General features: G+C 42.1%; 1 protein-coding gene across 2 annotated transcripts; it reads left to right on the forward strand.

The window, feature by feature from the left end:
* The first annotated feature begins 9 nt into the window (after positions 1-9).
* erbb2 (erb-b2 receptor tyrosine kinase 2) lies at positions 10-27756 on the forward strand. 2 transcript variants are annotated; one of them, XM_085416372.1, is made up of 27 exons: positions 10-261; positions 10626-10777; positions 10881-11061; positions 11261-11401; positions 13525-13590; positions 13745-13860; positions 13959-14100; positions 14223-14351; positions 15255-15399; positions 16097-16170; positions 16295-16385; positions 18178-18380; positions 18509-18638; positions 19851-19941; positions 20444-20598; positions 20690-20737; positions 20846-20984; positions 21068-21190; positions 21284-21382; positions 21474-21659; positions 21868-22023; positions 22116-22191; positions 24604-24750; positions 24948-25045; positions 25339-25515; positions 26521-26905; positions 26988-27756. In XM_085416372.1, the coding sequence occupies exons 1-27, from the start codon at positions 126-128 to the stop codon at positions 27335-27337; spliced, it is 3936 nt and encodes a 1311-aa protein (XP_085272498.1). In that variant the 5' UTR covers positions 10-125; the 3' UTR covers positions 27338-27756. The 2 variants fall into 2 exon arrangements, with proteins under 2 accessions (XP_085272498.1, XP_085272499.1); XM_085416373.1 differs by having other exon boundaries at positions 11-261; positions 26524-26905.
* Positions 27757-27961: the final 205 nt, after the last annotated feature.

The following is a 27961-nucleotide window of genomic DNA, read 5'->3' on the forward strand; positions in this document are numbered from 1 at the left end:
GGAGCGCGCCTGCGCTCCTGTTACGCGCTTACTACCAACAGGCAGGGAATTCATGGGAGGAAGTAACTGAGATTCGGACACGAACAACAACTCCACACGGTGCCAGAAACGACAGTTAGCTCTAAATGAGATGCAAAAACTTAATCTCTGTTTCCCCCAGATGGACTAGAAGCGCCGGGTCTGCGCAGATGGAGGCGGCGAGAAGTTTGCTGTTTGTCGGGGCCGTACTGCTCGGAGTGACGGGCGCTTCAGGCAGAGAAGGTGGGTAACTTTCAGCGCTTTCCCCCTGTCAATAATGCCTCCGCCGTCGGCAAAATAGACCCACGGAGCTTCGGGGAGATGGCACTGGAGTGTGCTGGCTGTAATTTTAGGAAATGCTGGAGGTTTTTTTCTGGTCCGGAGGACTACATTCCTCCGTGACTCCTCAGCCGGGTCCTCTCTGCTCCCCTGGGATTTATGAAGGGCTGCTTATGAGGAAAAATCACACCTGTCACAAAACAGCCTCGCTTTAGATTTACAGTTTGGACCAAAATAATAATAATTTAAAAAAAGATTCAAAAACTAAATAAACAAATATCTCCAATCTTGTAACACGTTGACTTGCTCAAATAAACACAGAGCAGAGACTCAGGTAAGAAATATGAGAACCTGCTTTACAGCTTTGCGACACAACTGACTTGTGCACTGCAGGCGGACGGTTCGTGGCTTTGCTGTAAACACAAACAAAAACAAGACACTAAACAGGCAGTGCATTGTGGGCCAAGGATCATGACGATGTCAATTATTCACTCCTGGCTCTAAAAGGGAGACATTGTGCGATAGAGGGGCCACTTGTCACACTTGGAGCTTGAGTACATGCCAGTAAAACAAGAGCTAACTGGAAGGTGCAAACGAGCTGCAAATCATATTTTTGCTTGTTTTTCATTTTATTATAGGTTTTGGGGGGATAATAATAATTTATAATATTAAATAATATATATATTTAATGCTTGATCTGATGGTCAGTCTGTACTTGGGCTATTTAGTTTGTTAACTGAGAAAATGATTGATAGTGCAGATTAATGGGTGCATATGACCCTTTATAGATCGATTTTAGGTGTATTTGGGGAGATCAATAACCCCCAGCCAGCTGCTTTTAAAAGCAGTTTTATTGGCACATGCTAATGGCAAAAATGAATCTGAACTCAATAACAATTTATTCTGCAGTGCTCACTTTATTGACATGCAGCTGTTGGCTTTCATTGATGTGCACAAAATAAAGAAAGAGCCCCCTTTGGGGTTTTTCATTCATGTCAGCCTCAGAACAAAAATGACTAATGTAAGTACAAACAACTGTCTGTTTTATTAGCTGCTCTCTCTCTCTCTCTCACACACACACACACACACACACACACACACACACACACACACACACACACACACACACAAACAAAGCCTTTAGTCACAGGTGAAGTGATTTTCATCTATGACTGCATTGTTGGTGGGAACTGGTTGGTGCACTTTACTCAATCTGTGAAGCATCAGTTCAGGGCGAGCGCTCCGACTGGCTCCAGAGTGAATCTCAGCTGTCTTACTTTCAGTTATGAAGTATTGTAAAAGTGTTATATCACGCACACACTCTTTCACCTCCCCGTCCCCGTGCCTGTGTGTGTGTCTGTGTTCAGTGGCCTTTCTATCCATAGAGTTCGTGCCCTTGTCACACTCCAGTGAAGCTCACTGTGTGGCGATTAAGTCTTACTGAACTGGCCTCAGTGATCAGCTAACTCAGCCTGCTGTGACTCACCAGTCTAGACCGCGTGTTAGTGATCTAACTCACCCGGAGAGGAGAGTGGGACCACCGGAGAGCCATTGTTGCCGTCCTCCGGGGAGACTTTCAGCCTCTTCTTCTGTTTATCTTCTCTTCACCCGGCTTTTAGTGGGAAAAACCTCTGAGGAAATAAAGTGTTAGATCTGTGAATCTGCACATCTTACATCAGTGTGACACTCAGAAATACTGCTGACATCTTCTAAACTCTCAGTATTTAAACGATTGCCTCAGCTACCTTGTTTGTGTTAGCAGAATGAAATCATGGGGAAATAATTAAAAAACAAACGTGTTATTTTCACTATTTATTAACTTCCCTGTAATTCATAAGAGGTCTGTAATAGTGATACTCAACTTGCGGCTCACAGGCCAAATCAGGCTTGGCATAGGGTGCTGGCCAGCTCTCTATAAAACTAAAGAGGTTGCAGTTATTTTTAATGTAGTGTAAACTTTCAAAGCATCCATAACTAAAATGCAGTGGCATCTCGCGAGCGCGGTGAAATAATTATGCATCACAAGGGCCAAAAAGCCCTTCCAACAAGGCCATTCATTTGAAAATAACTGATTTAAAAGAAAGGAGTTTGCTCTTTTTACTGCCCATTCATTCAATCTGATAAATATTATAAATATTAAAAAAATTCTGCCTATTAAACGACCTTTAGTTTGATGTGTTGTTTGTAAAAGTGCCCTCTAGGTAAAGCATGTAACGTATCCCATGTCTGCAGGACGTTGGAATTAAGGAGGTATGGGTAAAAATGCCCGATTCAAACCCTCGATTCCAAACTTAGAAACAAAGAACCGTCTTGTATTTTCAGTACAATATAAACAAAAACCATAACATGTTTTTCAGGGTAATTTCTGAGCATCATAAAATAAGGAGTTGATGAGAGAGATCATTCAAATGAAAACTAGCACAAAATTGCTAACTGTGAAGCTAGCACATTCATCCTTAATGGAGAAGTAATTATATTTTGGAGTGGTGTGTGCAGGTGGGCGACAGATCAAAGGCAAAACCCGAATGTGCATTGGGAGGAAAGACTAATTCAAATGCTGCCACAGAGGTGCACCGCATGCTTACTATTGACCATTTGCAGCACGCGCGTGCTTTAAATGTCACTTCCACACGAGCCTCTCGGGACCAGCTGAATGTTTTTGTGAAGCAACTTTAGGATGATTAATGAACCTATGCACAATGTTATCTTCAAGCTATGAAACCCGAGTTACAAGCCCTTGAAGTACATAGGGATGGGTTGAAGTTTGCCTGCATTTTCAAGCCCTCATGACTTCAGCAAGTAGACACATTCATTTAAGCTCTGCAGCCTAGTTCATTTTAGAGTGCGTCCATCTAGAGACAAATTGCATTTCTTGGTGATGGGTGGCCGGTCAAAACGAATTAAAGTACCTAAATTTTGATATTGGGTTCATCCTCTGGCTGTGAAATCATTCTGGTTCGAAATAATTTGCGATTAATTTTTTTTCTAAGTGTTTATTTGCAAATCTTTCAAATTCTCCTCTAAGGGAGTGACGTGGGAACGTGATCTAGACACTTCTGAATATCTAAATGTTTTGAAAGTAATTTAAGTATTTTTTTTTAAAATGCTGGATTTTACGGGGTTCCACTGGTGGCTCTATAGTGATGTGATTTACCTGACTAATGAACAAAATATCCCAGTTTGATCCCGGGAGGGGACACTGATCCCTTTGGGGATATGTCAGGAAGGACATTGGGCATTTAAAAAAAAAGTCAGATCCGGCATGTAGAGCTACCATCTGTGGTGACTGCTTGTAAATAAAGGAGCAGCTGAAAGCAGCTCAAGCTGGATTTTGTTACACTTGAACCTGTAGAAGATTTAGGACAGACGTGTTGGACCAACATCAGGAATAATGATGCTTGAACGCTCCAGCAGATTTCCAGAGACCTGGGAGAAACTGTCAGTGACTTTTCCTTTAATTTGTCATAAAACCCTTCTGGAATTCTAACAAAGAGTAACTGATTTGTACACAGCACTGTGTACACTATGTTAATAATGAAATGTATCCCATTCAATTTATCGATCAGTTATCCTTCTGTGGAACTCCTTCATTAACAGCACTTATCTTTTAGCCTTTTATTTGAAAATAATAGCAGAAATCGACTTCTTGATATTTATTTAGGCCAGTTTTGAATGGAAGATGTCCTAATTTTCCCTCCTCCTTATTCCAGCGCTCTAATCCAGACTCCTTCCTTTATGTGGTTAATGTGTAGAAAGAGGTCGGGACACTCTGAGATGTGGCGGTGCGTTCGTGTTTTGGTGGTTTTAGTCTGTGGCGGCGTGAGTGTACGAGGAGTTCGTGGCTCCAGCGCAGCACAGAGCCTGTTCTGCTTGTCTGTTGAGCAATACCTGTTTTTTTTCTTTCTCGACCGCAGAGTGAAGCGGTAGAAAGAATGCGCTGTGGGGAGGCTGGGAGAAATGTGGAGTTTATGCAAGACGCGTTGCTAAGGATTAGGGCTGCGGTGCAATCAGGGCTGCCGTGTGAAAAATCTGAGCGAAAGTCCCGCTGGATCAGATCGCTCTGTTTGCGGAACTTTGGAGGATCTAATCCATTAGACGAGAGCACGAGGAGCAGGCTTTTCCGCTGTGATTCAGCCCTGTTCCTGCAACAGCGGCGGCAGCATCGCGTTCCTGTTGCTACACACACACACGCACACACACTGGTAAACACACACGCACCTCCACACACTCCCTGTGCTAACTGGCATGCAGCCACACACAGGTGTGGCTTCAAGCTGGCTTTCAGTTTTCAGTCTCAAGCAGCCCGTTTGTACAAACACACACCGCAGCCTCTCAGGAAGCCTGATTCAGATCAAATCAGGAGTGATTTCTTACACACCGGCAGTACTTCGTGTTCTCTCACTTTCCTTAGAGCTGAAACAACAAGTGCTGACATTTTAAATATCTTGCACTTCAAGTTATAAAACCTCCTCTGACTATATAAAAAGTGTTTGGATTGCTTGGCCACATGCACTTAAAAGTCCTGCAGTACTAACTGCATTCACAGGAATGCCACAGTACGTGGCATTCCTGTGAATGCGTGTGTTGTTACAGGGACTGGACGATCAACTTTCTGTTCAATCAATCTTCACCAGCTGATTCACCAGCTCAGCAGTGTTATCTTTTTATGTGCTAACGACAGCCTTGGCCGGGGTTCGCTGTGTTTTCTAACTGCCCATCCGTACGCACGTCACTCTCCGGCATTCCCAAGAAGCCGATAACCGTTTGAGGAAGTTTCTATAAACTGGGCGCAAAGTTCACTTGGACTCAAGGATGCACTGATTAGAATATGGCAGTCAAAGGTCACTGTGATCCAACAAAACATCTTTTTTTCTTTCTTTTGTTTTGGTTGTAACTCCAAAACTACTGTGCACAGTGACATCATACTGTCCAGACTTGCCCATCTGCTGGCTTCCTTCCTTTCATCACTACATTTGTGTTAAGTCTCGATGGAGGTGGACTTAACTAATGTTTGGCATACCACAGAGCTCAAGGTGGTAATACTAGTTTTCTAAAGTCAGAACTGGTAAACAAGCTGCTGTGCTGAAACTGCTAGTGGCGGTTAACCATGAAGTAAACAACGTGTAAAAGACAAAGTTGTTATTTCCACCACGTTTCACATGTTAACCTGACAGCAACTCTATCTTTAACAGGTTGTCCCCTAAGTGCGAGGCTTGTTTGACATATACAGACACCTTAAGCATGCTTTGAGATTAATCTGCTATGCTAAACTGCTGTTACACAAATTAGGACATGTTAACAAACCTAAAAGTAGTTGGATGGATTTAAACAAGCAAAGGTAGAGTCACTGGCATGTAGAGCGTTGTTTTCCATTTTCCTGTCAGTATTCATGTTTACCTGTGCGCAATTTCAGTCCGATCATGTTGTGTATTTACATGCATCGACGGTTTGAACAGAGGAAGTCATCAGTTTCTCTCCTGTCTCGTGTGTTTGCCTTTTGCGTCATTTATCTTTTTCAAATGGACCCACGCTGTGTTGTCGTTGTGTTGACATATAGCAGGCATTCGCAGTAAGGATAAGGTACCTGTCCATACACACTGATTCGATTGAGGTCGGTATAACCCACCTGTGTCAATTGAAAGGAAATTTTGGTCCAAAGGAGCGTTATCAGGTCATTGTGTTCACATGAAGCATTTTTATATCATTCAGACTTTTATTCCAGTTATTAGTGTCCTTGTAATCATGGCTAATGACTGAGCTGTGAGCAGATATGGAGCTAATGTGATTTATCTTACCCTTTTGAGAATAGTTGCTGAGCTCCTCTCCTATTATAAATGTATAAACACTGGACACTTCATTACATCTTGCTATTACCAGCTGGACTTCCTTTTGCTTTCAGCACTGCTGTAATTCTTTGTGGCATAGATTCAACAAGGTGCCGGAAATGTTCCTCAGAGATTTTGTTCCATATCGACATGATAGCATCACGCAGCTGCTGTAGATATTTTGGCTACACGGCTATCTAATGATGTGAACCTTTTTCACCACCATGTCCTGAATGTTTTGGGATCTAGTGGCTCTGGAGGCCATTTAAGTACAGCGATCTAATTGGTCATGGTCAAGAAACCAGTTTGAGATGATTTGAGCTTTGTGACATGGTGTTTTATCCTGCTGCAAGCAGCCGTCAGAAGATGTGGTCATAAAGGGATGGCAACAATACTCAGACAGGCTATGGAGTGTAAGCGATGCTCACATGGTGACCCAAAGAAAATGTCCCCTAGAGCAGGGCGACATGACCAAAAATATTTATCACAATATACATTTGAAAATTTGCGATAACGATATAACTGACGATATAATTGACACGAGACAAAATACTTTACAACTCCTCAACTGTCAAAAAAAAACCCCCGTCAATGTATTTTCACTTACACAAGCAGCTTTTTTAAGTGCATTAAAGTTATATAAAAAATTTGCAGTGCAAATGCAAATTCCTTGCTGACAGTTTAACCAAAAGGCATTTCCAGTGGAAACTGGCCGACATATCCTCAGCATAACCATGTATAATATCCACAAAACTTAAAAAGAGGTTACACACACACAATACTGTAATATTATGTTGAAGCACAGTACATATCACTCCGTGAGGCTCCTGACTACGATGGCTGTAATGCTCTGACAATCCATCAAGCGGTGCGGGTCCGTAGCTTAGCAAAGTCGTACTGAAACATTTGACAGATTTGCGAGCGCCGTGTACATAAAACTGTTTCGAGGTCAGTAAACACAACCAGAGTTCATACATAAGGCACACGGGATTATAAGGGGCACTGTCGATTTTCAGAAAAATCAAAGGATTTATTTTCCAAAAAACACTGTAATAACGACGGCCCGCTAGCATGCTCTACCAAAAATAGTGCTTTGTTGTGTATCTGACGGACGAAAGCTAAACCAGTCCCACACCACTGAAGTTGCAGCATTTTTACAAACCAATTCTGGTTCATCCGTTTCATTCAACGATCCACTTTCGCTCTTCTCATTCTGCGTCGCTGCCATGTGCGTATGTAAACAAAGGCACTGCGCGTGTGCTTTTTACCCATATTCCATCGCGATATTTCATTTTCTTATCGTTGCCCAACATACACCGGTATTACCGTGAACGGTATGATATGGCCCAGCCCTAATATCCCCACACCGCCTGAACTGGTGGTACAAGCCTGTCTCCACTCTTGTCAAGTTCTGGTGTGGCTGTGAGAGCTGTAGCCTCAGTTGCCAGTTCTTAGCTGACAAAAAGGGCACGCAGTGCGGTCTTCTGCTTCAGGTTGGATGTTTTATGCATTCAGAGACGCTCTTCTGCGTACCTTGGTTGTAACGAGTGGTTATTTCAGTTACTGTTGCTTTCCTATAAAAAAAACAAAACAGTTTGACTTCTGGCTCTGATAAAACACTTCCTCCACTAGATATAGTCTCGATTTTGAACCACTCTGTGTAAATCCTACTGATAGTAGATCAGCAGTTTCTGAAGTACTCAAACCAACAACCAGGCTCATTTAAATCATCTTTCTTTCCCATTGTGATGCTCAGTTTGAACTACATGCCTAAATGCATTGAATTGCTCCTGCTGTGTATGTGTATATATCTGTGTATCCATGCTGATTGTAACTTTGAGGGGTGGCATTATTCAGGTGAATGTATTGAAGATTATAACATAATAGCACAGTTGAATCTATGGTTTCCATCATGCTTACGTAACAGGGTGTAGTTCAGACAAACTGGGTTTCAAATAAATCTGTGTGCACAGATTTGACTTAAATGTTACAGAGGGATATGTCAGTTACACTGTGTACTTATCCAGATATAGCACTGCTGAGGTTTCCATGGCTTCAACTGTAGTGCAGCTGCAGCTGTTTTAACAACAGAACTAATTAGAAATATCCGGCGGGTAATTACATCGCAGGGCTTCATTTAAATGATGTCCAAAATGCATCAACAGCTGTCTGCAGCGCTTCACTACTGAGTGAGCGCGTGAACAAGTGGGCAGTGGGAGAACAGGCATGGTCTCAGATAATCGGGATCCTTTTAGCCTCTGTAATTTGTGACCGTAATTAATTTAGACTGGAGAGAGCGTGAGTAGGGTCAGAACTCAGAGAAACAGACGGGAATGTAGGAAAAATACCTCCCTCGCTGTTGTTGCTCTCTAGCAAAACACCTGAGCAGTGGAAGTTTCCAGTGGCAAATTGGCATTACATGCTGTGCAGCAGGCAGCATTAATGCGTGTACACGTGACACGGCGCGCAATCACCTTGTGAACTGGAAGGTCACAGGTCACCGATGTAGCTTTGATCAAAACTCGGTGCCAGTCACCACAACATCCCCCTTTTACTGGGAAAATCCAAAACTGTGTGTGTCATCTTCTAGCTATGCAACCACACACCTTTCTATTAAATTGCACTTCCCCAGAGGATGATTGCAGTTGAGCAACAGCTCAGACTCTGAGAGAATTTAAAAGACACGAGTGATCAGAGAGGATGTGAGGACAATTTCTTTGATAACTGCTTAGATAAACCTTTGAAGAGGCAGGAAGTGAACTTCGAATGGGGAAAGTAAAGTTAGCGTCTTGACCGCGGGCAGGCTGAGTAACGTGAGCGATAAAAGGGAAAGTATTTTAGGCCGGGAGCTCCTCACAAGTCCACGCACACACAGGCGTTGCTGAGAGACTTTTGGAGAGCAAACAATGAGGGAATAAAGGGAGAGGAAACTGAGGACGGGCTTTACGCACACTTTTCAGAAACGGATAATGTGCTCTGTTGAGCTCTCTGTTACAGCACATTTCCCTAATCCCCAAAGCCGGAGACATCCAGCTTTTTGTTTTTTTGTCACACTCTGGGAAAGCTGTTTGTGTTTTAGAAGTTCTGTCTTATTGAAAATGATTAAAATGCCAGAGGATGAGAGTACATCTCCACTCTTGGCTTGACTTCCAAAACTATTTTCCATGATGACATAATTGAAGGAGTCGGCGATTAGTCATTTGATTTGTTATTTGACACAAGTGGCAGAGGCTGGGTGTGTATTTTTGGCAGCCGCACGGTTAATCATAGACACATTTACTGCAGTAGCTCGCTGTCTTTATTAATGCTTCAGTACTTCTTTAGCTGAGTTGCAGGAGGGGTAATATGGGTCTGTGCGCTCCGCCATCTCCAGGAAACTTTACACGTGGCAGACGCACACACATGATAAGACGTATCTCCCGAAGTCTGCTGGTAACCTCACTGTGTCATGAAAATCGGCCTTGTCCCGGCTGCCAGGACTTCCCGTTCTTCCTGTGGTGTGCCTGCTTCTGTGCTTTCCAAAATGGCAGGGAGAGAGATGGCTCAGTAGTGAGGTTGGGGGGCTTCAATGAAGAAAAGTGGGTTGACTGTTGAGGGGCTGCTGGAAAGGAGCCAAGGGAAGTCATTTATAACTTCGAGAGAGGAGGGACTGTTCACCGTGTGACTGCTTGTTAAGGCACGAGAGCTATGTGTCTGCAAATGCCCCTGTGAATTATAATGCTGTATGACCCCCGAATTCAATTCTGTGTGTGACCCACTGAAGGGAATCTGCTGCCAGGGGAAAATATATCATATATGTATACTAAGACGCAGACGGAGGCTGTGCGTGCGGCTCGTATTTCTATTTAGGCTGCTTGTGAATAGATGGAGTCAAGTTATGTGGAGTCCAAGCCTTACATTCATTACCACGTAGGTGTCTGTACACATGAAAAAAGGAACCAAAAGAGAAAGGACTGTTGTAAACGTTTACATTGAGATGTCCAAAAAAACCTCAACATTATTAAAGCAGTGTGTGATCGTCTTGAGAGAGAACAGAACAAAAGAAGCCAACATCCATAAAAGAGCTTTGCATGTCCCTCAAGAAGCCAGGAGAACTATTCCTGTAGACTACTTAAAGAAATGACAAGAAAGCTTGACCTAGAGAGTTCAGGCTGTATTGACTTGCATTGACTTTCGAGCTTGTTAGAATTGTACAACCTCTGTTTTTCCTTATTATACTGCACTGCATGTGTTTGCCCATCTTCCAATTTTCCAAGTGAAATAAAAATAAATGAAGGTTGGCTCACAGCTTTTGCAGACTACTGTATGTCATTTAGTTTTTTGTAGGGATGATATTTTAACCCATAAAATGCAAGAATTCTGCCGAATGAAAAGTTGAATGGCTTCATTCATTAAAGAAACTAAATGTTGCATTGAAGAAAAGTGGTTTTTTGTTTCTATATACTGTAGGTTGTAGTTCTTGACAGGTCATATAAATTGCCACTTTGTTTCTTTGCCTTGCAGTCTGTCGGGGTACAGACATGAAGCTGGCCCTGCCCTCCAGCCTGGAAAACCACTATGAGACTCTGAGGCTGCTTTACACTGGTTGCCAGGTTGTTCATGGAAACTTGGAGATTACACACCTCCATGGAAACCCTGACCTCTCCTTCCTGCAGGTATAGTTTGAATGGAAACGCAAAGAAAATGTTAATACAGTTAATAAGCTTGGTTAGCTCCAGTGTTCCTCACCTTTGTCTCTCTTCATCTCTTCTTCACCAGGGGATTGTGGAGGTACAGGGTTATGTACTTGTTGCTCATGTTTCTGTGAGCCTGTTGCCCTTAGACAGCCTTCGGATCATAAGAGGCAGCCAGTTGTACAACTCCAGCTACGCGCTGGCTGTGCTGGATAACACTCACGCCGGTCAGGGGCTGAGGACGCTCCGGCTACGTAGCCTCACAGGTCAGACATTTTCCTCAAATCCGGTGTAATTTGATGTGACAAGTTTGGAGCTCAGACTCATTTTCTTATCCTCAGCCGCCAGCTTTAAAACACTGAAGTGTTTCACTGGAAGATTGGTCAGAACAGAGGCCCGTTTCTCTCAGCATCTGTTGTCTTCTATAAGTTGTGGAGTCACTTTTATGTATTATCTGTCCTGCAGAGATCCTGCTGGGTGCAGTGTATATTTGGGGGAACCCCCAGCTGTGCTTCCCAGACCCCCAGAACATCAATTTGACGGACATCTTGGATGAGCAGAATGGCCGTGCCAAGGAACACCGACTGCAGCCTCGGCCTCCTAACTGTGAGCAGCTGACTGACTCTAATAGTGAACAAAGAGAAACATCATGCAGCGATTTGTCGATGTCATAAAGTCATTTTACATGTCAGATGTTTCCTGGTTGGGAGCATATGTTGATCTAAAACCCGTGTATAGCTTTCAGCACTGATGGTTAGGGCTGCTCAATTAATCGAATTTTAATCACGATTACGATCTGGGCTTTCAACGATCATTAAAAATGACTGAGCCGATTATTAGCCCCTCCCTCATTTATCCACGACACCTTAAAGGCCGGTCCGTGAAAATATTGTCGGGCGCAAAAAAGGTTGGAGACCGCTGATTAAGAGGACCCGAGGGAAGCCCGGAAAGCTAAACAGAAGTTATTTGGAGAGGAGAGTGACTGCCGCTGGTTGAAAAGAGAGGTAAAAAAAACTTCAGTGGTGTTGCACACTATTTTATATTATTTTTTAAAGTCATTGTTAACCCTTTAAAGCCGGTCAGAGCAGCACGCTCCGTGTTGTGTAACTATTTTTAAATCCCTGTAGAACCGGAACTGTGTAAGCTAGCGCAATAATTTGTTTTGCATATGAAACCGGAGGAGTTGTACTTACATCTGATGCCATCAGCTTGTCCTCGGTCACAGTTTCCTTCCACATAAAGCTTTGCAAAAACTGCATAAAAAGCTCTTGCAGGAACAAAAACACAATATTCCAGAAACACGCTTTGCCGTTCCTATCAGCTGTTCGTAACACTTCCCACAGTGAAACAGACGTCAGCGGGAACTGTCGCATGTCCGCAATTTCCCGGCCGAAACCGGAAGTGACGTCATTTTCGCGGAAATTGTAGTTTTTTACTTGTAGGCCTTAAAAGCCTATACTGGTCATGTTTGACCTTTCTGAATAGTTGCTGGGATGCTTAGAACTCAAATTGCACTGCTGGAAATAGTTTATTTTGATGCACATGCTGTTTTCTTTGCAAATTTGCATCATAGGATTGTTTTTTCGTTTTTCCTGCAGTATATAAAAATTGGTGTATCTCCAAAATAAAACTATGAAGACACTCAAAATAAATTTCCTGTTGTTGTAAACTTTTTTTTGCAACTTTTTTGTATTTAAAGTTTTGAGGGATAAACCTCTTAAATTTCTCCAAGTAGAAATACATGTAAAAAACAAAAACGATTTTCAATTTTTTTGTAGTTTATTGCACTTTTTTGCAATTAATGTAGTTACTATGGACTTAATGCATACATATTATTAAAATATGGGCTATAACAGTTGCATAGCAAATTGAAATGCTCCCACAAACGGCACTACAACATGTAAAAAAAATAATATAAGCTCTGGCGGACTTGGTTCTATAGTAGGTCTTAAAGGGTTAAATAAATATCGTCAAATAATCGCGATCTCAATTTCAGTGAAAATAATCGTGATTATCATTTTTGCCATAATCGAGCAGCCCTACTGATGGTGCCTTTCCAGATGTGTAAAGGCGCCATCATTACGTTGAGGAGCATTATTCCAAAATCTTTCCACATTTTGAAGACACAGTTTTTTGCAGATTAGTGAACCTCGGCCGGTCTTTATTCCTGAGAAACTCCTCTCCTCTCTTTTTATACCCAGTCATGTTAGTGATCTGTTGCCAGTTAACCTCATTAGTTGCAAAATGTTCCTCCAGCTGTTTTTTTTTTTTTTTTTTTTTGCTTGCTTTTCCAGCTTTTTGTTGCTCTGTCCCAATTTTTCGAGACATGTTGTTGCCACCAGCTTCAAAATATTTTTTCATCAAATAGTAAAATGCCTCAGTTTAAACATTTGATGTGTTTTCTTTGTCCCACTGGGGATAAAATGTGGGTTTGTGAGATCATTGCATTCTGATTTTATTTTACATTCTAGCGCTGTGTCCCAGCAATTTTGGAAGTGGGTTTATAAATCCTAATGTGGGCAAAAATCGTTTATGTTGGTTTTGGATACTTTACATAGATTTCTTTTATAGAGTTTGACCTTCCAGCAAACGGCTCTCATGAACCGTACTGGTGCCTTACATAACCACGGATCAGCCAGCATGTCTGCATGCTCTTGAATCTTTGTCTTTCTTGTAAAATTGTGGCTCAGCTTTCCCTGGTTTTTATTCCTGGCTTTCTTCTGGTGCAGGTCCAAGTTGTTCGCCTGCATGTGGGAAAAGATGCTGGGGAGAGACTCCTCAGGATTGCCAAACTCGTGAGTTAAAATCACACACACAGTCATGTTATGTAGTTTTATGTAGACAAAAGCAGAACAGATGAAGTTTTGCTGAAAGGGGGTGTGTGTGTGTGTGTGTGTGTGTGTGTGTGTGTGTGTGTGTGTGTGTGTGTGTGTGTGTGTGTGTTTAAAGTGACCCGAGCTAAATGTGCGTCTGGCTGCCAGCGGTGTAAAGGTCCTCTACCCAACGACTGCTGTCACCTGCAGTGTGCAGCTGGATGCACTGGACCCAAAGACTCAGACTGTCTGGTAAACAGTCCTGTTGTTTTTGTTTTCTTATCTACAGTGTAATCTCCTTTTTTCCTTTTCCTTACTGGAGAAACATGTTTCCTCCTTCCTCTCTGCAGGCTTGTCGTCACTTCAACGACAGCGGTGTATGTAAAGAGAACTGTCCACTGCCCACCACCTATGACCCCGTCACGTTTCAGTCCCAATCCAACCCACATGGGAAGTTTAACTTTGGAGCGACCTGTGTCAAGACGTGTCCTTGTAAGAGTTTGCCTTAAAAAAAAAAATCTGCTTAACCAAGAAAGCTGTCACACGCTCGCTGATTTATTTATTTTTTTAAATCCCTGCCTCCCATCTTGGACACTTTGTCTCCTGCCCTGTAGATAACTATCTGGCGTTGGAAGTGGCCTGTACTTTATCTTGCCCCCCAAACAACCAGGAAGTTGTCGTCACCCAACCTGACGGGACGGAGACGCAGAAATGTGATAAGTGTGAAGGAGACTGTCCCAAAGGTGAGGTAGTCATTCTGTTTTCTCCTGGGAAATATCATTCTGTTTACAAACACACGCACACAGTGGCAGCTTTATTAGATTTACCTGCTAATTAGTGTGAATAAAAACATCCACTTGGAAGCGGAAGATGGTTCTAGATTTGAGTTAACTCGACAAATCGGAATGAGGTTCAGTAATCTGGTCCGCCTGTCTGTTCATGTCGTTAGTTTAGCTTGTTAGTTTCTCTGTCACCTTTATAACCTTGCTAGCATAATTCTGCTGTCTCTGCTTCCTCATACCAAGCCTCCAGGATCTATGGTGCTCATTTTCATCTTCATATTTTTATTCTTGGATTCTCCTGGAGCAGCTTTGCATGATTCAATGCTCGCAATAATTTTTAGTTATTTTATAATGGACCTTGGTGCAACCGTTCAGCTCACCCACTGTCTGAAAACAAGTTGTTATGGCTCCTGTTTTTCTGATTCACTGCCCATCGTAAACAGATTTAAAGATTTGAACAGCAGGTCGGTCTGGTCTGTGTGCAGGTGACGACAGTATCCACTCTCACTGACATCATACCAAGCCAAGAGCAGAAAAACTAAGTGTTCAGAGCTGGTTGAATGTTATTGTATACAGTACTGCTCAAAAAACTTCACATTGTCAATAAATCACCGCTGCTATTTCCAGTTTTCATAGCAAAACATAAGTAAATGAGGGGTGGCTTAAGGCTTTGTTCCTTTAATGCAGTGCAAATCTGTTTCATTCAGCAATGATCACGTCCTAGTTCATGTTGCTGGGTGATTATTAGTCATTGTTGTTGTTAAACTTTAGTCTAATTAGAAATACTGCTTCCAGAAAAGCTCTGGTTTGGTTTAACGTCTGTTGTTGTTTTGTTTTTTTTCCCCTTCCTGGTTGGTATCATAGTGTGTTTCGGCCCGAGTACAGACAACAATGGTGTCACCGACAGCAGCAGCAGCATCGCCGTAGTAACGCCTTCCAATGTGGAGGAGTTCAACAAGTGCACGAAGATTTTCGGTAGCCTGGCCTTCCGCTCTGAGAGCTTCTCATGGTGAGAGACTTTTACATTTTTAGAAACGTGTAAAATTCAGTAAAGACAACAAGCAGCTTGACACCAGAGACTTTATTCCGCCACAGCGCCACATCCCTCCCATTCAGCACTTCAAATATTTAATTTTGCAGCAACAACTTGTACACAATCCTTTTGCCGCCCGAGCCTATCCCTGCACAGGGAACCAGACCGGCTTTAAACTCAAGTGTTTTTGACGTTGTGTCAACAGAGGACAAAACTGCTCCAATTTCAAAAGAGCATTTCAAATAATGTAGCGAAATACCAACAGTTAATACAAAGCTTGTAGGTTTGCTTACATGACTTGTAACTTGCTGAGGTTGAGATACTACATGTTGATAAAATTCCCCGACAGCTGATTTAAGTGAACGCGTGTGTGGTTTCTGATGTATTGTTGAGGGTTGTCAATAATGGGTTAGTGTGATCTGAACCTGCACAAACAGGCTCGCATTCAGCATATTCCTCCTATTTCCTCCTGTGGATTGAATCTGTATCTCTGACTCAAGATCACCCAGACACATCGTCTCCATGACTTGTGTGGACTGGCGAAGGCATTTCTCACAAAATCCAAGCTTAACCTGGAGGAGATATTAATATTGAGGACAAGCCAAGAGAAAATGAAATTGTTCCCAATAATCAAAGTGGCTTTTAAGTCTTACTTAAATCTTACGCTGTCCAGGGATCCTGCGAAGAACACCTCAGGCCTGACTTTGGAGCAGCTGAGTGCCTTCAGGACTCTGGAGGAGATCACAGGTACCACAGTGTTTGTTAAACCCTATGTGAGCTTTTTATTAAGTAACATTTTATCTGTTTCTCACACCGAAGTCTCCTCAGTTGGAATGTTTTCATCACCTCTGTGTGATCTTTAAACTTGCAGGTTATCTCTACATTGATGCCTGGCCAGAACAGTGGACCAACCTCAGTGTGTTTGAGAACCTGAAGGTGATCAGAGGCACGATGCTCTACAAGTAAGACTTCTTAAAACTGCTTGTCTGTTGCTCTGCATGCTCTCCACTATTTCCCTTGTCATCCTGTTTGCACAATATGCCTGTTGTGTAACCATACTCAATCCACTTTACTGCAGTGTTTTGTTTTGTTTTCCCTTCTGTGGTGATTTTATTATCAGCTTTATTATCAATAAACTTACCAACGAGCTGGAAACAAACATTAGGTGTGCCTGCTAAGCGTATTTTTCTTCTCATGCAAGTGAGCACGATGGAAACGTGGATAAAAAAGTCAACTAAATGAAGAATAATAGTAAGTTTAAGTAATTTAAAGAATCAATAAACTCCACTTCACCATCCGGATCGTCTATATGTGCCTTGAACAGCTCTCCTGTAGTATTAAGATCGTTATATAGATGCAGCACGTTTAATTTTCTTTCCATGCGGTGCGTCACTACATGCCAATGTGTCCACCCAACACTGTGTCTTTGTTTGTGTTCAGTTTTTTTCGACTGTTTCTGCTTCAGTTGAGGCAGTCTGTTCATTTTCAGGGTAATAAATGCTAATTATTAGCTAGCACTGCTGCCCTGCTGGCCAGTGTCTTAAACTAGGTCACAGTTAGCACCATCTGATCACCGTGCTGGTGACGTGTACAACGTTACGATCAATGTTCTCCAGGTGGAAGCGACCAATCACATTTTTGTGGAGGGAGTATGAGCAAGACAGGCTGTATAACACATGGTTGATGCTGAGAAAGAGTCTGTTTTAATGCAGCTTTTAGCTAAAGCTAAAAAAATTCCAACCGACAACTGTTTTATTATTTTCGATTGAAACGAATGTCTGAAAATGTTAGCTCCGCATTCACTTTTGGTTTCACACTGACCTCGGTCTCCATGGCCTCCGTTTGATCCCTTCATCCACGACAAGTGCGACTTCATGTGGACTTTGTCACTCAGCAGTTTGGCGACAGGACAGGACAAGTCATGCTTGAGTACTTTTTTTCCTCCCACTTGGAAGTCTTTTTTTTCCATTTTACACAGTTTTACAAACATGGAACATGATGTCAGGGACTTAAACAGATTAATAACATCATCCAAAGCCATCGAATACACTGCAGGAAAATATTTCTATCAGAGCTTTTACACTTGGATTATAAGCTGTTCTGAATCTTGTTATAACAAACCCATTTCCCCCCCACTGTTAATCTCCTTGACTCTTAGTTTGAAGAGTCAAAGCCATCTTATCCATTGATTGTTCTAGGAAAAGGTCGATGTTTGGTGGTGTCTTCTGAAGCCAGCATTTTTTTTCCCTTTTTTACCAGCAGTCTAGAAGTCTACAGATGTTTTAAGGAATGTTTTGTGGATCCCGGGACAGAAATGTAGCATCCACTTTTATATCCAAAACCTCTGAATGGAAGGGCAGGATCAGAATATGTGGGCACGGTGTGGCATCATAAATTTCTCAATAAACTTTGTATTTTTTCCAGACTTGTACTCATCAGTGAACAACTGAATAATTCCTTATACATTCTCCATGTGGGAGAATTTTGCACTTGGATTTCTCAGGTTTTACACTGTAGGGCAGTTGTAGTGACAGTGCTGGAGCCACATTGATATGATGCTCTGCTTTGAGTCCCTCCAAAATGACCAAGATCCTTACTCTGCTCCGAAGAGCCCAAACGCTATTTGTACGAAGCTTGTTTTCACAGAAAGATACCGGGTTACAGCTGTGTCTCTTTTGCTGTTTGCTTCTTACACTCTTCTTTATTTAAAGCTTTGTTTACCACTCTTCATCTTCTCCCTCTCCATCCATTCAGGGGTGTGTTTTCACTGGCCATCCAGAATCTGCAAATCGAGTCTCTCGGGTTGCGGTCGCTGCGCAGCGTCAGTGGAGGTTTGGTCTTGATTTACAACAACACACAGCTGTGCTACACCAACTCACTGCCATGGCAGAATCTCCTCCATCCCACCCAGGGTCCGCACCGCATCGTCAGCCACAACCAGGACCCTGCAGTCTGTGGTAAGTAAAGCCACAGACCTTTTAGTCGTGCAGCTGTCTTAAGCTTTTTTTTTTTTTTTTTTTTTTGTGGTCTAATGCAGTAAAAAAACTACAGGGTGAATCATGCTGCATTGTCTCTATGTTTTCAGAGAAAGAGGGGAATGTTTGTCACCCCCTTTGTAAGGCGGGCTGTTGGGGTCCGGGGCCCAGCCAGTGCGTGTCCTGCCAAACTTTCCAACGTGGCACCGAGTGTGTAGAGCAGTGTGATCTCTATCAGGGGTAAGAAGGTTTGCGTGCGTTTGTAGAGGTGTGGCAAAACTAAATCAATGCGAAAACAACTGATAATGTTCTGTAATTGTTCAGTGTACTATTTGTTTTATTTGTAATAATTCCCAGAACTAGTTCCCCAGTAAATATATCAGAAAAACTAATGATGTTTAGTTTTCAGATTAAAAACGTTTAATTTAACGTGTGCCTTGAAGCAATTTAGGATCTATTATCTGCGATAACGGTGTGTTTGAGTTTGATATGACGTGCATACATGCACATACAAAAGCAAATGCAAGATGGCAGAGCAAATGAGAAAACACACTGGGCTGTATACATGCGCACAAAATGAACCCAGTACAACCATTAGATGGTACATTTGCTTAGTTAGGAATTTACATCTGCTAAGTGCCTGGAAAAAGCAGGCTTAAAGTAAAATGCTCAAACATCTAATTACAGTCTCTTTTAGTAAGACTCAAACAACAGAGGTTATTATTATTATTATTATACACTCCAAATTAAGCTAGTGATTTTGTTATTTACAACGCAACCAAATGCAAAATCATACCCTGCTCTCTTGCCTATTTTGCCTTGAATTGGATCGGATTTAAAAAGTTATCACCACACTATGGCTTTAGTCATCGCGACCATAACCTAACAAGGAAAGTAGAAATGTTATGTGTTTAGTTTCATAGAGTTTCTAAATAAAAAGATTAACAAATCTAACTGATTAAAGACATCATAGCCGTAAATACCTCTGAGGTCACCGTAGTATGGAGTGAGTGGCGTGCCCTATATATTGCTCTATAACATATAAATGCTTTTATAAAATAAAAGCAGTAATACATGGAATATTCGGGAATTCATACATACAATTTCTATCTAGGTGTTAAATTAACATGTTTAATGTTGTTTCTTCAATGTAAAGCAGAACAAAAGTGTAAAAATTTAATTATTTTGAATCTGTGATGGAAATTGTATCCTGGACTGGAAATTTACAGTCCAGCATGATGTGATGTTTGCAGAAAGTTGGCAAAAATTCATACGATACTTCACGATTGTCTATAGAAGAAGAAGAAATGTCGTTGAGCTCATCGGGTTACTTGCAGCTGGCGTCTGTTTCTGAAGTTGTGTCTTCTCAGGATGGTGTCAGATGCTTCAGATAAATGCATTTAATTTAATCCTGGGATGTTACCTTACGTGCATCTTGTGCTTGCTTTGCAGGCCCGTACGTGAATACATAGATGGATCTAAGTGTGTTGCCTGTGATCCACAGTGTCGACCCCTCAATGGCTCAGAGTCCTGCCACGGGCCGGTAAGAAACATAGACCAAAGTGTAATACGGCTAGATAGGATTTCTAACTCCTTAAACCTCCATTTGGAGCTCAAAAGTACTTGTATATGACAGTTTATTTAACCTGGAGATGTATCGTTTGTATGAATAAATACAAGTTTATGAGGTTCTGTTTTCCTTTTTCACTTTTCTCAAGATGCATGTGGCATCACTGCAGGATGCATATTCTCATTGCATAGCTTGTTTTTGATGGTGCATTGTAGAGCTGAGATTACTGAAGCCTTTTTACACAGGGATAATGTTGCTTGCACCTTGCTTGCTTTAAAATAAATTATACTTTAAGCTATTTCTAATTACAAAAGTTCTTAAAGTGGTCTAATTTTAGCTTAAATTGAATCCTTTTAGCTGCTGTGGTGCTGTAAGTAGGATGTCGACATCACACTGGGCTGTAGAAACTCTGTTATTTTTTTATGCTAAATAAAAAAAATAAACATTGTTAAATATCGCTCTGTTTGCGTCTCAGGGTGCTCAACATTGCACGGAGTGTCGGAATTTCCAGGACGGCGAGTATTGCGTGGATCGGTGTCCCAGTGGCGTCAAGGGCGATCTGCATACTGTGTGGAAATACAGCAATGCCACGGGACACTGTCTGCCATGCAAGACCAACTGCACGCCACCGTGAGTGACGCCACATTTAAGCCCCAACTCACACACACATACACAAGCACGCAGTGAGACTGACTTCACAGACGGTGCTTTTCTCTTCCAGCTGCACTGTGAAGGATGAACGAGGCTGCCCCATTGATACCAGGACAGGGTGAGCGCACTAAACAACTTATTTCCGTTAGCTTTTCTGGGAGCTGTTACAAATTGAACTTCGATTTTTATGGATGGGCGCAGCGTTAAACTTTCTGTGTCTGTGTAGACCTGGCACGTCCATCGCGGCTGCAGTAGGTGGGGTGGTGCTCTTCATTATCCTGCTGGCTCTGCTGGTCTTTTACTTGAGGAGACAGAAGAAGCTAAAGAGGAAGGAGACAATGAGGAGGATCCTGCAGGAGCACGAGGTGAGGGACGACGTGCCAAATTAAAATGTGTGTTTTGCTCTAGCGTGGAGTCTTTATCTGCTATTTTCCTCCTTCACATGCAGCTGGTGGAGCCTTTGACGCCGAGTGGTGCTTCACCCAATCAAGCTCAGATGCGTATATTGAAAGAGACCGAGCTGAAAAAACTCAGGGTGCTGGGTTCGGGGGCCTTTGGCACTGTTTACAAGGTATGGTCATCATGCACATCCATAACCACGTTATGTGCTGTTTGTTCAGAGGGTGGTGAGCTTTGTTCGAGATGATTTTGATTACTGTTTCAGGGAATTTGGGCTCCTGATGGGGAAAATGTGAAAATCCCAGTGGCGATTAAGGTTTTGCGTGAGAACACCTCACCAAAAGCCAACAAAGAAATCCTCGATGTGAGTATAAGCCAGGCAGAAAACCTTGAGGAGTTACAGTGGACGGAAATGAAGTTCACACGCTCATTACATCTGCTCTCTCTGCTTCCAGGAGGCATATGTGATGGCGGGCGTTGCCAGCCCGTACGTGTGTCGTCTCCTGGGGATTTGTCTCACCTCTACTGTGCAGCTGGTCACTCAGCTGATGCCGTACGGCTGCCTCCTCGACTACGTCAGAGAGAACAAGGACCGCATTGGTTCGCAGTTCCTACTCAACTGGTGTGTCCAGATTGCCAAGGTACAAAAACAGGAAACAAGGTGTTGCATTTCTGTTTTCATGCTTGTACTTGTGTGACCGCTTGCAGTGATATAAGCGGAAGTATATTTTGTTCATTTCTCTCTTATCTTACTTGTCTTTTCATATTTGATGTGGTTCCAGTTTGTTTATTTGTGGACACATGTAGGGTGATGGATCTGTGTGTTGGTGTATGTGTGTGTTGGTGTAGGGGATGAGTTACCTGGAGGAGGTTCGTTTGGTCCACAGAGATTTGGCAGCCCGCAATGTCCTGGTGAAGAACCCGAATCACGTGAAGATCACCGACTTTGGTCTGGCCCGTCTGCTCGATATAGACGAGACGGAGTATCACGCCGATGGAGGGAAGGTGAGATGGAAGCTGTGACTTGCAGAGCATGTTCTCTGCGGGCGTTAAGGATTTTGTTTGTTTAAAAATGCTCTGGAAATCTGTGTTTCCAGGTGCCAATCAAATGGATGGCCTTGGAGTCTATCCTGCACAGGAAGTTTACTCACCAGAGTGATGTATGGAGCTACGGTAGGCATCAACCAGGGCTAGGAATTTTAAATTGATCCTTTTCTTATGAATAAATCATCAGAAAAATCTTATCAAATACATTGAAGTTTAAATGTGAACCAAAATAGATTTGCAAGCAAGTAAAGTAGGATTTTGATTAAAATGTGAATCCAGAAATGATGTTTGCTGTTTGAGCTGAATCATATGGGTGGGACTTGCGTATGCTGAGAGTTGTAAGAAGCATCTCCATTGGCCAGTCTTAGCACTGGTTCATGTAGATGGCTTTTGTTTAACAATCTGTGGTTTTGTAATGGCTTAAAAGGATCCAAATTAGCTGATAGAGGGACATAAAAAAATGCAATTGGCATGAATGCCTGTTCAGACATAAAGTTTTTGCCGTTACTAAGCTAGGTCTTCTCCAAAGATTCTATTCCTTGTTGGCCAGCTAAGGATTTTGCCCACAGACAGTATAAAGCGAAAAAGGCTAGACAATTAATTTTGTCAAGGGGCCACGTGGGTCTGTTGTGTAGCACCCAGTTGGCCCGGCCCTCCACAACAGTACTATTTCTCATGGACCCAGATTCTGGGTTGGAAAAATTAATCCAGTGCAAAGTCCCTTAAACCTGCAGTCTGTCTGAAGGCTATCAGATGGCAATAGCTGGTCACAAAAAGACTTCTGGTCCTGTAGAAGTCTATAGGAAAATGTAAACAGTTTCCTTCTGTTTTATGTTCTTTGTTACCCATTTCAGGTTGCATTCGATAGTCTAGGCTGTGCTAACAAGTTAGTGCTAACTAGTTGGATCAAAGATGAAATGTTTCTCCCACAGAATCAACTTTTTGGGATAGCCTAACTATTGTTTTACATCAAGCTAGTCATCTTAGCATAAGTGTGTAAAGTAGCATCTCTGCCATAAAATCTTCCGCCATGATCAGTGTTGCCAACTTAGCGACTTTGTCGCTATATTTAGCGACAAAGTCGCTAAAAAAAGACGTGAAAGCGCGTATCGCTTTTACTCTCAACAAGCAGCGGGTGCTGTAACGCAGTCAGTTCTTTTACTCTTTTACTCTTATGCTGTTTTGTGGATCACAAGGTTTAAAACTACTTATAAACACACACACAAAGTAACTCCACCAGAGTGCCTATTTCGGGTCACTTTTGCCAGTCCAAGCCCGGGTAAAGGAGCAGGGTTGGAATTGTGACATAAAAAAAAAACAATAATTGCTAAAAGAAATGTAATTTGTAGTTCTAAATAAACTCTAAATGCATTTAGGACGTTTTTTACTCACTTTATGTCTCTTCCACGATGTTATTTCTCTCTCCAACAACATAGGTTACAATTAGATTAGCATGACCAATTATGCAAATTAGGCGATGACGTCATTTAGCGACTTCTAGCGACTTTTAGGACAGCCAATAGCGATTTTCCTTACTGAGGAGTTGGCAACACTGGCCATGATCCAGATACCTCAGTACTCGAATGCAGGAACTTTGAGAATGACATCACTCTTGAGTTGGCGCATTCCAGGAAAAGAGAGGAAAAACAGGACTTTTTTGGTTCTTAGCAAAGATAGAGCTGTTCAGGTATCACTAGCAATACAACATAATGCTGTTTTCTTGTAAATAAAAAATCTTACTGTCTTCAAAGTTTTTAAACAGCTAGTTAGCACAGCCTAGAGTTATCCGTCCTAATTTCTGTTTTGTATCAAACTAGTTAGCTTAGCCATGTGTGTTGTAAGGTAGCATTTTTTCCCTATATGAAACACGAAAAAAAAGAATCTAATAACACTAGCATTAACAATAAACTCGTCTCACATTTACATACAGGTAGTTATTACAGTCTAATGCTAAGTAGCGCTAAATAGCTTAACTTCCATTTTAAATTGAGCTAAATACATTAGCATAAAGGAGTGGGAAATTTGTAGAGTAGCATTTTGCTACATGCTACATTAAATAAAAATAAAAACACGCCTTGACATAACTGCTGTTATGATTTGGCTCTATATAAATAAAACTGAATTGATCTTCGTCGTGCTTTATTGTGGCTTGTCGGTGGTGTGAAAAGTACACTCACTGGCTAACAAGGTGTCAATCACAACAGTTAGATCTACCCTGAAATTCTCATCAAAGGGTATGATGCATGATGCCACAGTATCTTATTTGCATAAATCCAGTTGAGACTGGCCAAGAGAGGTTCTTGTATGATTGAGTGTTGGTCTCACCCATAGACTAAGCTTAACAGCAATCCAAAGTGTTTAACTTAAATTTTAACCATAAATATATTTCTTAAAACATTTAGAGTTCAGTGTTTCCATAGTTTTTCTTGAATGCATAATGGTTTTAAAACTAACTTCATTCACAGATAACTTGGTTTAAATCCTTATAGGTGATTTGTATTTTAGAGTAAATGTTGCGTTGTTGTTATTTAATTGCAGGGGTAACTGTCTGGGAGCTGATGACGTTTGGCTCTAAGCCCTACGACACGATTCCAGCAAGAGATATCCCAGAGGTTTTAGAGGGGGGCGAGCGGCTTCCCCAACCCCTTATCTGCACCATTGATGTCTACATGATCATGGTCAAATGTCAGTACCTCTCACTGCAGCAGTGATTTTTGCATTTTGTCTATGTTGTGATGTTGCCAAGATTTAAGCATTTAATGTATTTCCTGGTTAAAAACTGCAAATGAATCTGACTTTTATACACGTTGTAGTTTATTTCCCCGTCTGTCAAAGGATTTAATGTTGTTGAAGTGTTCAGTTAACCATTGTTTGGTTGGCAGGTTGGATGATTGATCCTGAGAGCAGGCCGAGATTCAAAGGCCTGGTCAATGATTTTAGTGCCATGGCTAGAGATCCTACTCGCTATGTAGTTATTCAGGTATGTAAATGTTTTACTCATGCTGTTAATGTTTTACTGTGTGTGTGTGTGTGTGTGTGTGTGTGTGTGTGTGTGTGTGTGTGTGTGTGTGTGTGTGTGTGCGTGTGTGAGAGAGAGCGGGACTGATAGTTATTGTGTCCATACTATAAAATTATTTATCTAAAACTGCTACTTTTTAGATGTGGTTACCTTTTAAAGAGTGACACTTTTAATTCCATCCAAATAAATAAAGATGTACATTCCTAGAATGTTTTGGGTTTTTTATCCTATGTTGTTCTTTCATCGTCTTTCAGAATGATGAAGAGATGAGCAAGTGCAGCCCAGTGGACAGTGAGTTTTACAGGATGCTTCTGAGGGAAGATGAAAATATTGGGGAAATGATCCTGGATCCTGAGGAGTACCTGGTGCCAAATACAAGGAAAGGGGACGAGCCCCAGGCCAATGGACTATCCAGACACCAGTCATACAGGGTCAGTGGGGTGGGAGGGGGGTGGGTAATTTTGTCTTTGTCTATTTTATATAACTATATGTATCTATATCTATCATACATAGATAGATATATGTTCTTTTTGATTGGTCCATTTGCTGGCTTTAATCACAGACAGACAGAATTTACCTGTTATGTGATGACAGTTGTACATGTTGGCCCTTACATCTCAAGTTTTACTTGATAGATCCCCTTCCACTGAGCACTATTTGGCAAGCTGTGGCATTAAATTTCCGTATTTCTATTAAATCTCAAATTTCACCAGCGCTATAACGTGTTACAGTAAATTTTCTGCATGTCAGAATGAGAAAACTATGCACGTTGATGACTTTTTCTGCTTTCTGGCAAAGCTCCATCTGCAGTGTGTCAGTTGCAGACTTTCGAGTTAATCGAGTTAATAAATATCTGAAATTGACTCTGCTCGATTATGTGCTCTGCAGCAACGTGTACCGCAGGTTCCAAATTGTGATTAATGTAGCGAACGACTTTAAGGGTAGGTGTCCTATATTCATGCAGCATTGTGGCTGCTTCTCTGTTGCTTGTAACATTATACAAAGACGCCCTTTATAGCTACGGTTTCTAGCTATTAAAATTAGAAACTGTAACTCGCTATTAAAAATAATTTAGCAGAGGCAGGGACACACAGATCAGAGGGTGGGGAATCCCCACCCCCAGATCAGATCAGTCTAAGATAATTTTCCTAATTTATTCTGGAGTGACAGATGAGAAGTTTTTAAGAGAGTGTCCATCATTCAGCATGTGTGACATAAGAATTAAGAGTCCTGCTTTAATGTCTGTGTGTTTGAAATAACTCATGAATTGTCTGTTTAATAAATGATGAAACCGATATGAACATATATTTGAAGATTTATATATATTATATGAGCAGTAAGTACCTGATACTGTGTGAGAGTGCGACTTTTTCTGTTAACATGCTGTCATGTCGTACATTCCCAATATCTTAAAGGGTGGTTGTTTTTCTTTCCAGCAGAGCAGAGATCATAGCTTAGATATGGACCCTTCCAACACTGCTGGGCCTCGGAACCTTCACTCCTCCCTGACTGGAATCAGCCACGCCCAGTACCCAACCTTAACAATGGGAGCGAGCGCCTCTAACAGTGTGTGGCCTCAGTATCCAATGCTGGCTCGCAGCACCTCAGCTGGAGGTCAGTCTGACTCTGTCTTCCTGGATGCACCTACAGACAGCCACTCCTTGGCACCAGCCAGCCCCGGACGCTACAGCAAAGACCCCACTTTCCCCAACGGGAGCAAGGATGACCTAGAAACTGATGGGTGGAATGGTTTTCCCCATCCTTATCTTCACCACTCACTACCCCGGCGGAGTCACGCCATTCAAAATCATCCCCTGCCAGGTGAGTCGTGGTCTTCATAAAGAAGGAAATGTCCGTAACTCTGATTATGTTCTGACTTTTCTTCTTCTATTCACCTTCTCAGAGTACGTCAACCAAGAAATTCAGGATCTCAGGCCAGGGTTCCCTGAGCGGCCCAGCACACTGCCTCGAAAATCCAGAATAGACCGCCGGCTTCCTAACGGCTTAAGTTCAGGTCACAGTGTGGAAAACCCAGGGTATTTGATCCCAGTGAACTCCACCTCTCCGGCCTTTGACAACCCATACTATCTGGACCTCGGGCCCAAGGTGATTCCCGGGGCTGTGGCGGGGGACGGCCCAGCAGGACTGGAAAGCAACGGAGGAGTAACCAGACATATGAACGGTTTTGTGACACCGACTGCAGAAAATCCAGAATACTTAGGATTAGCAGACACTTGGAGTGGGCATACTTGAGGATAGGGATGGTGAGACTATAAAGGAGACACAGACGGAGTCTCACTGAGGGAAACTGGAGAGTGGGAAGATGAACATTTACATAGCAAAAATAAGGGGAGCTGCGAACGTGCAACTGGAATCTTCTCACTCTGTCTGGAGAAGCAGCGGCATCCGAACTGATCGAGGTTGTCCCTAAATGCCACGTTATTAGTACCCAGTTGTAACACGCATGGACTCAACACAGTGTAGCATTCAAGTGGTGCCTGTGGCACCATTTGTATTCATGTCTTCCTCTAAACAATCTGTGACTGTTAACTGCCAAAAAGAAGTTTTTTCTTCTTTTGTAAATAACACCATAAACAAAAGAGTTCAAGAAGGTTATCATGATTGTTTTTATGGTCATCTTCTTTTAAGTTGTTTAATATCTGTAGATTTTCCACTATATGTGAAGCTTTTTAATTTTTGTGCATTTCCTTCAGTTCCCTGTGGATATGCTACTGAGTGCAGCTGAACAGTGAAGAAAGATGTATAACACTTTTGACAAAGTGAGCCGTGATGTGCGTTGAAGATGATGCTTAGTATTCTGGTCAGTTTCTCGCAGACCTGACGGGGGTCTCCAGCACTCTCAAAGCCATTTTGTTT

The sequence above is a fragment of the Rhamphochromis longiceps genome, linkage group LG8, assembly GCF_057381845.1.
Source record: "Rhamphochromis longiceps isolate RC_006_pf linkage group LG8, R_longiceps_female_GT1.1, whole genome shotgun sequence".
Classification (NCBI taxonomy): domain Eukaryota; kingdom Metazoa; phylum Chordata; class Actinopteri; order Cichliformes; family Cichlidae; genus Rhamphochromis; species Rhamphochromis longiceps.

Bases quoted from the DNA above. Each gene is read 5' to 3' on its own strand.
- erbb2 (XM_085416372.1), top strand. From the start codon at position 126: ATGAGATGCAAAAACTTAATCTCTGTTTCCCCCAGATGGACTAGAAGC. The intron at 13,861-13,958 runs GTAAACAGTCCT...TCCTCTCTGCAG, and splicing joins CCAAAGACTCAGACTGTCTG to GCTTGTCGTCACTTCAACGA. The intron at 24,751-24,947 runs GTCAGTACCTCT...TTTGGTTGGCAG, and splicing joins CTACATGATCATGGTCAAAT to GTTGGATGATTGATCCTGAG.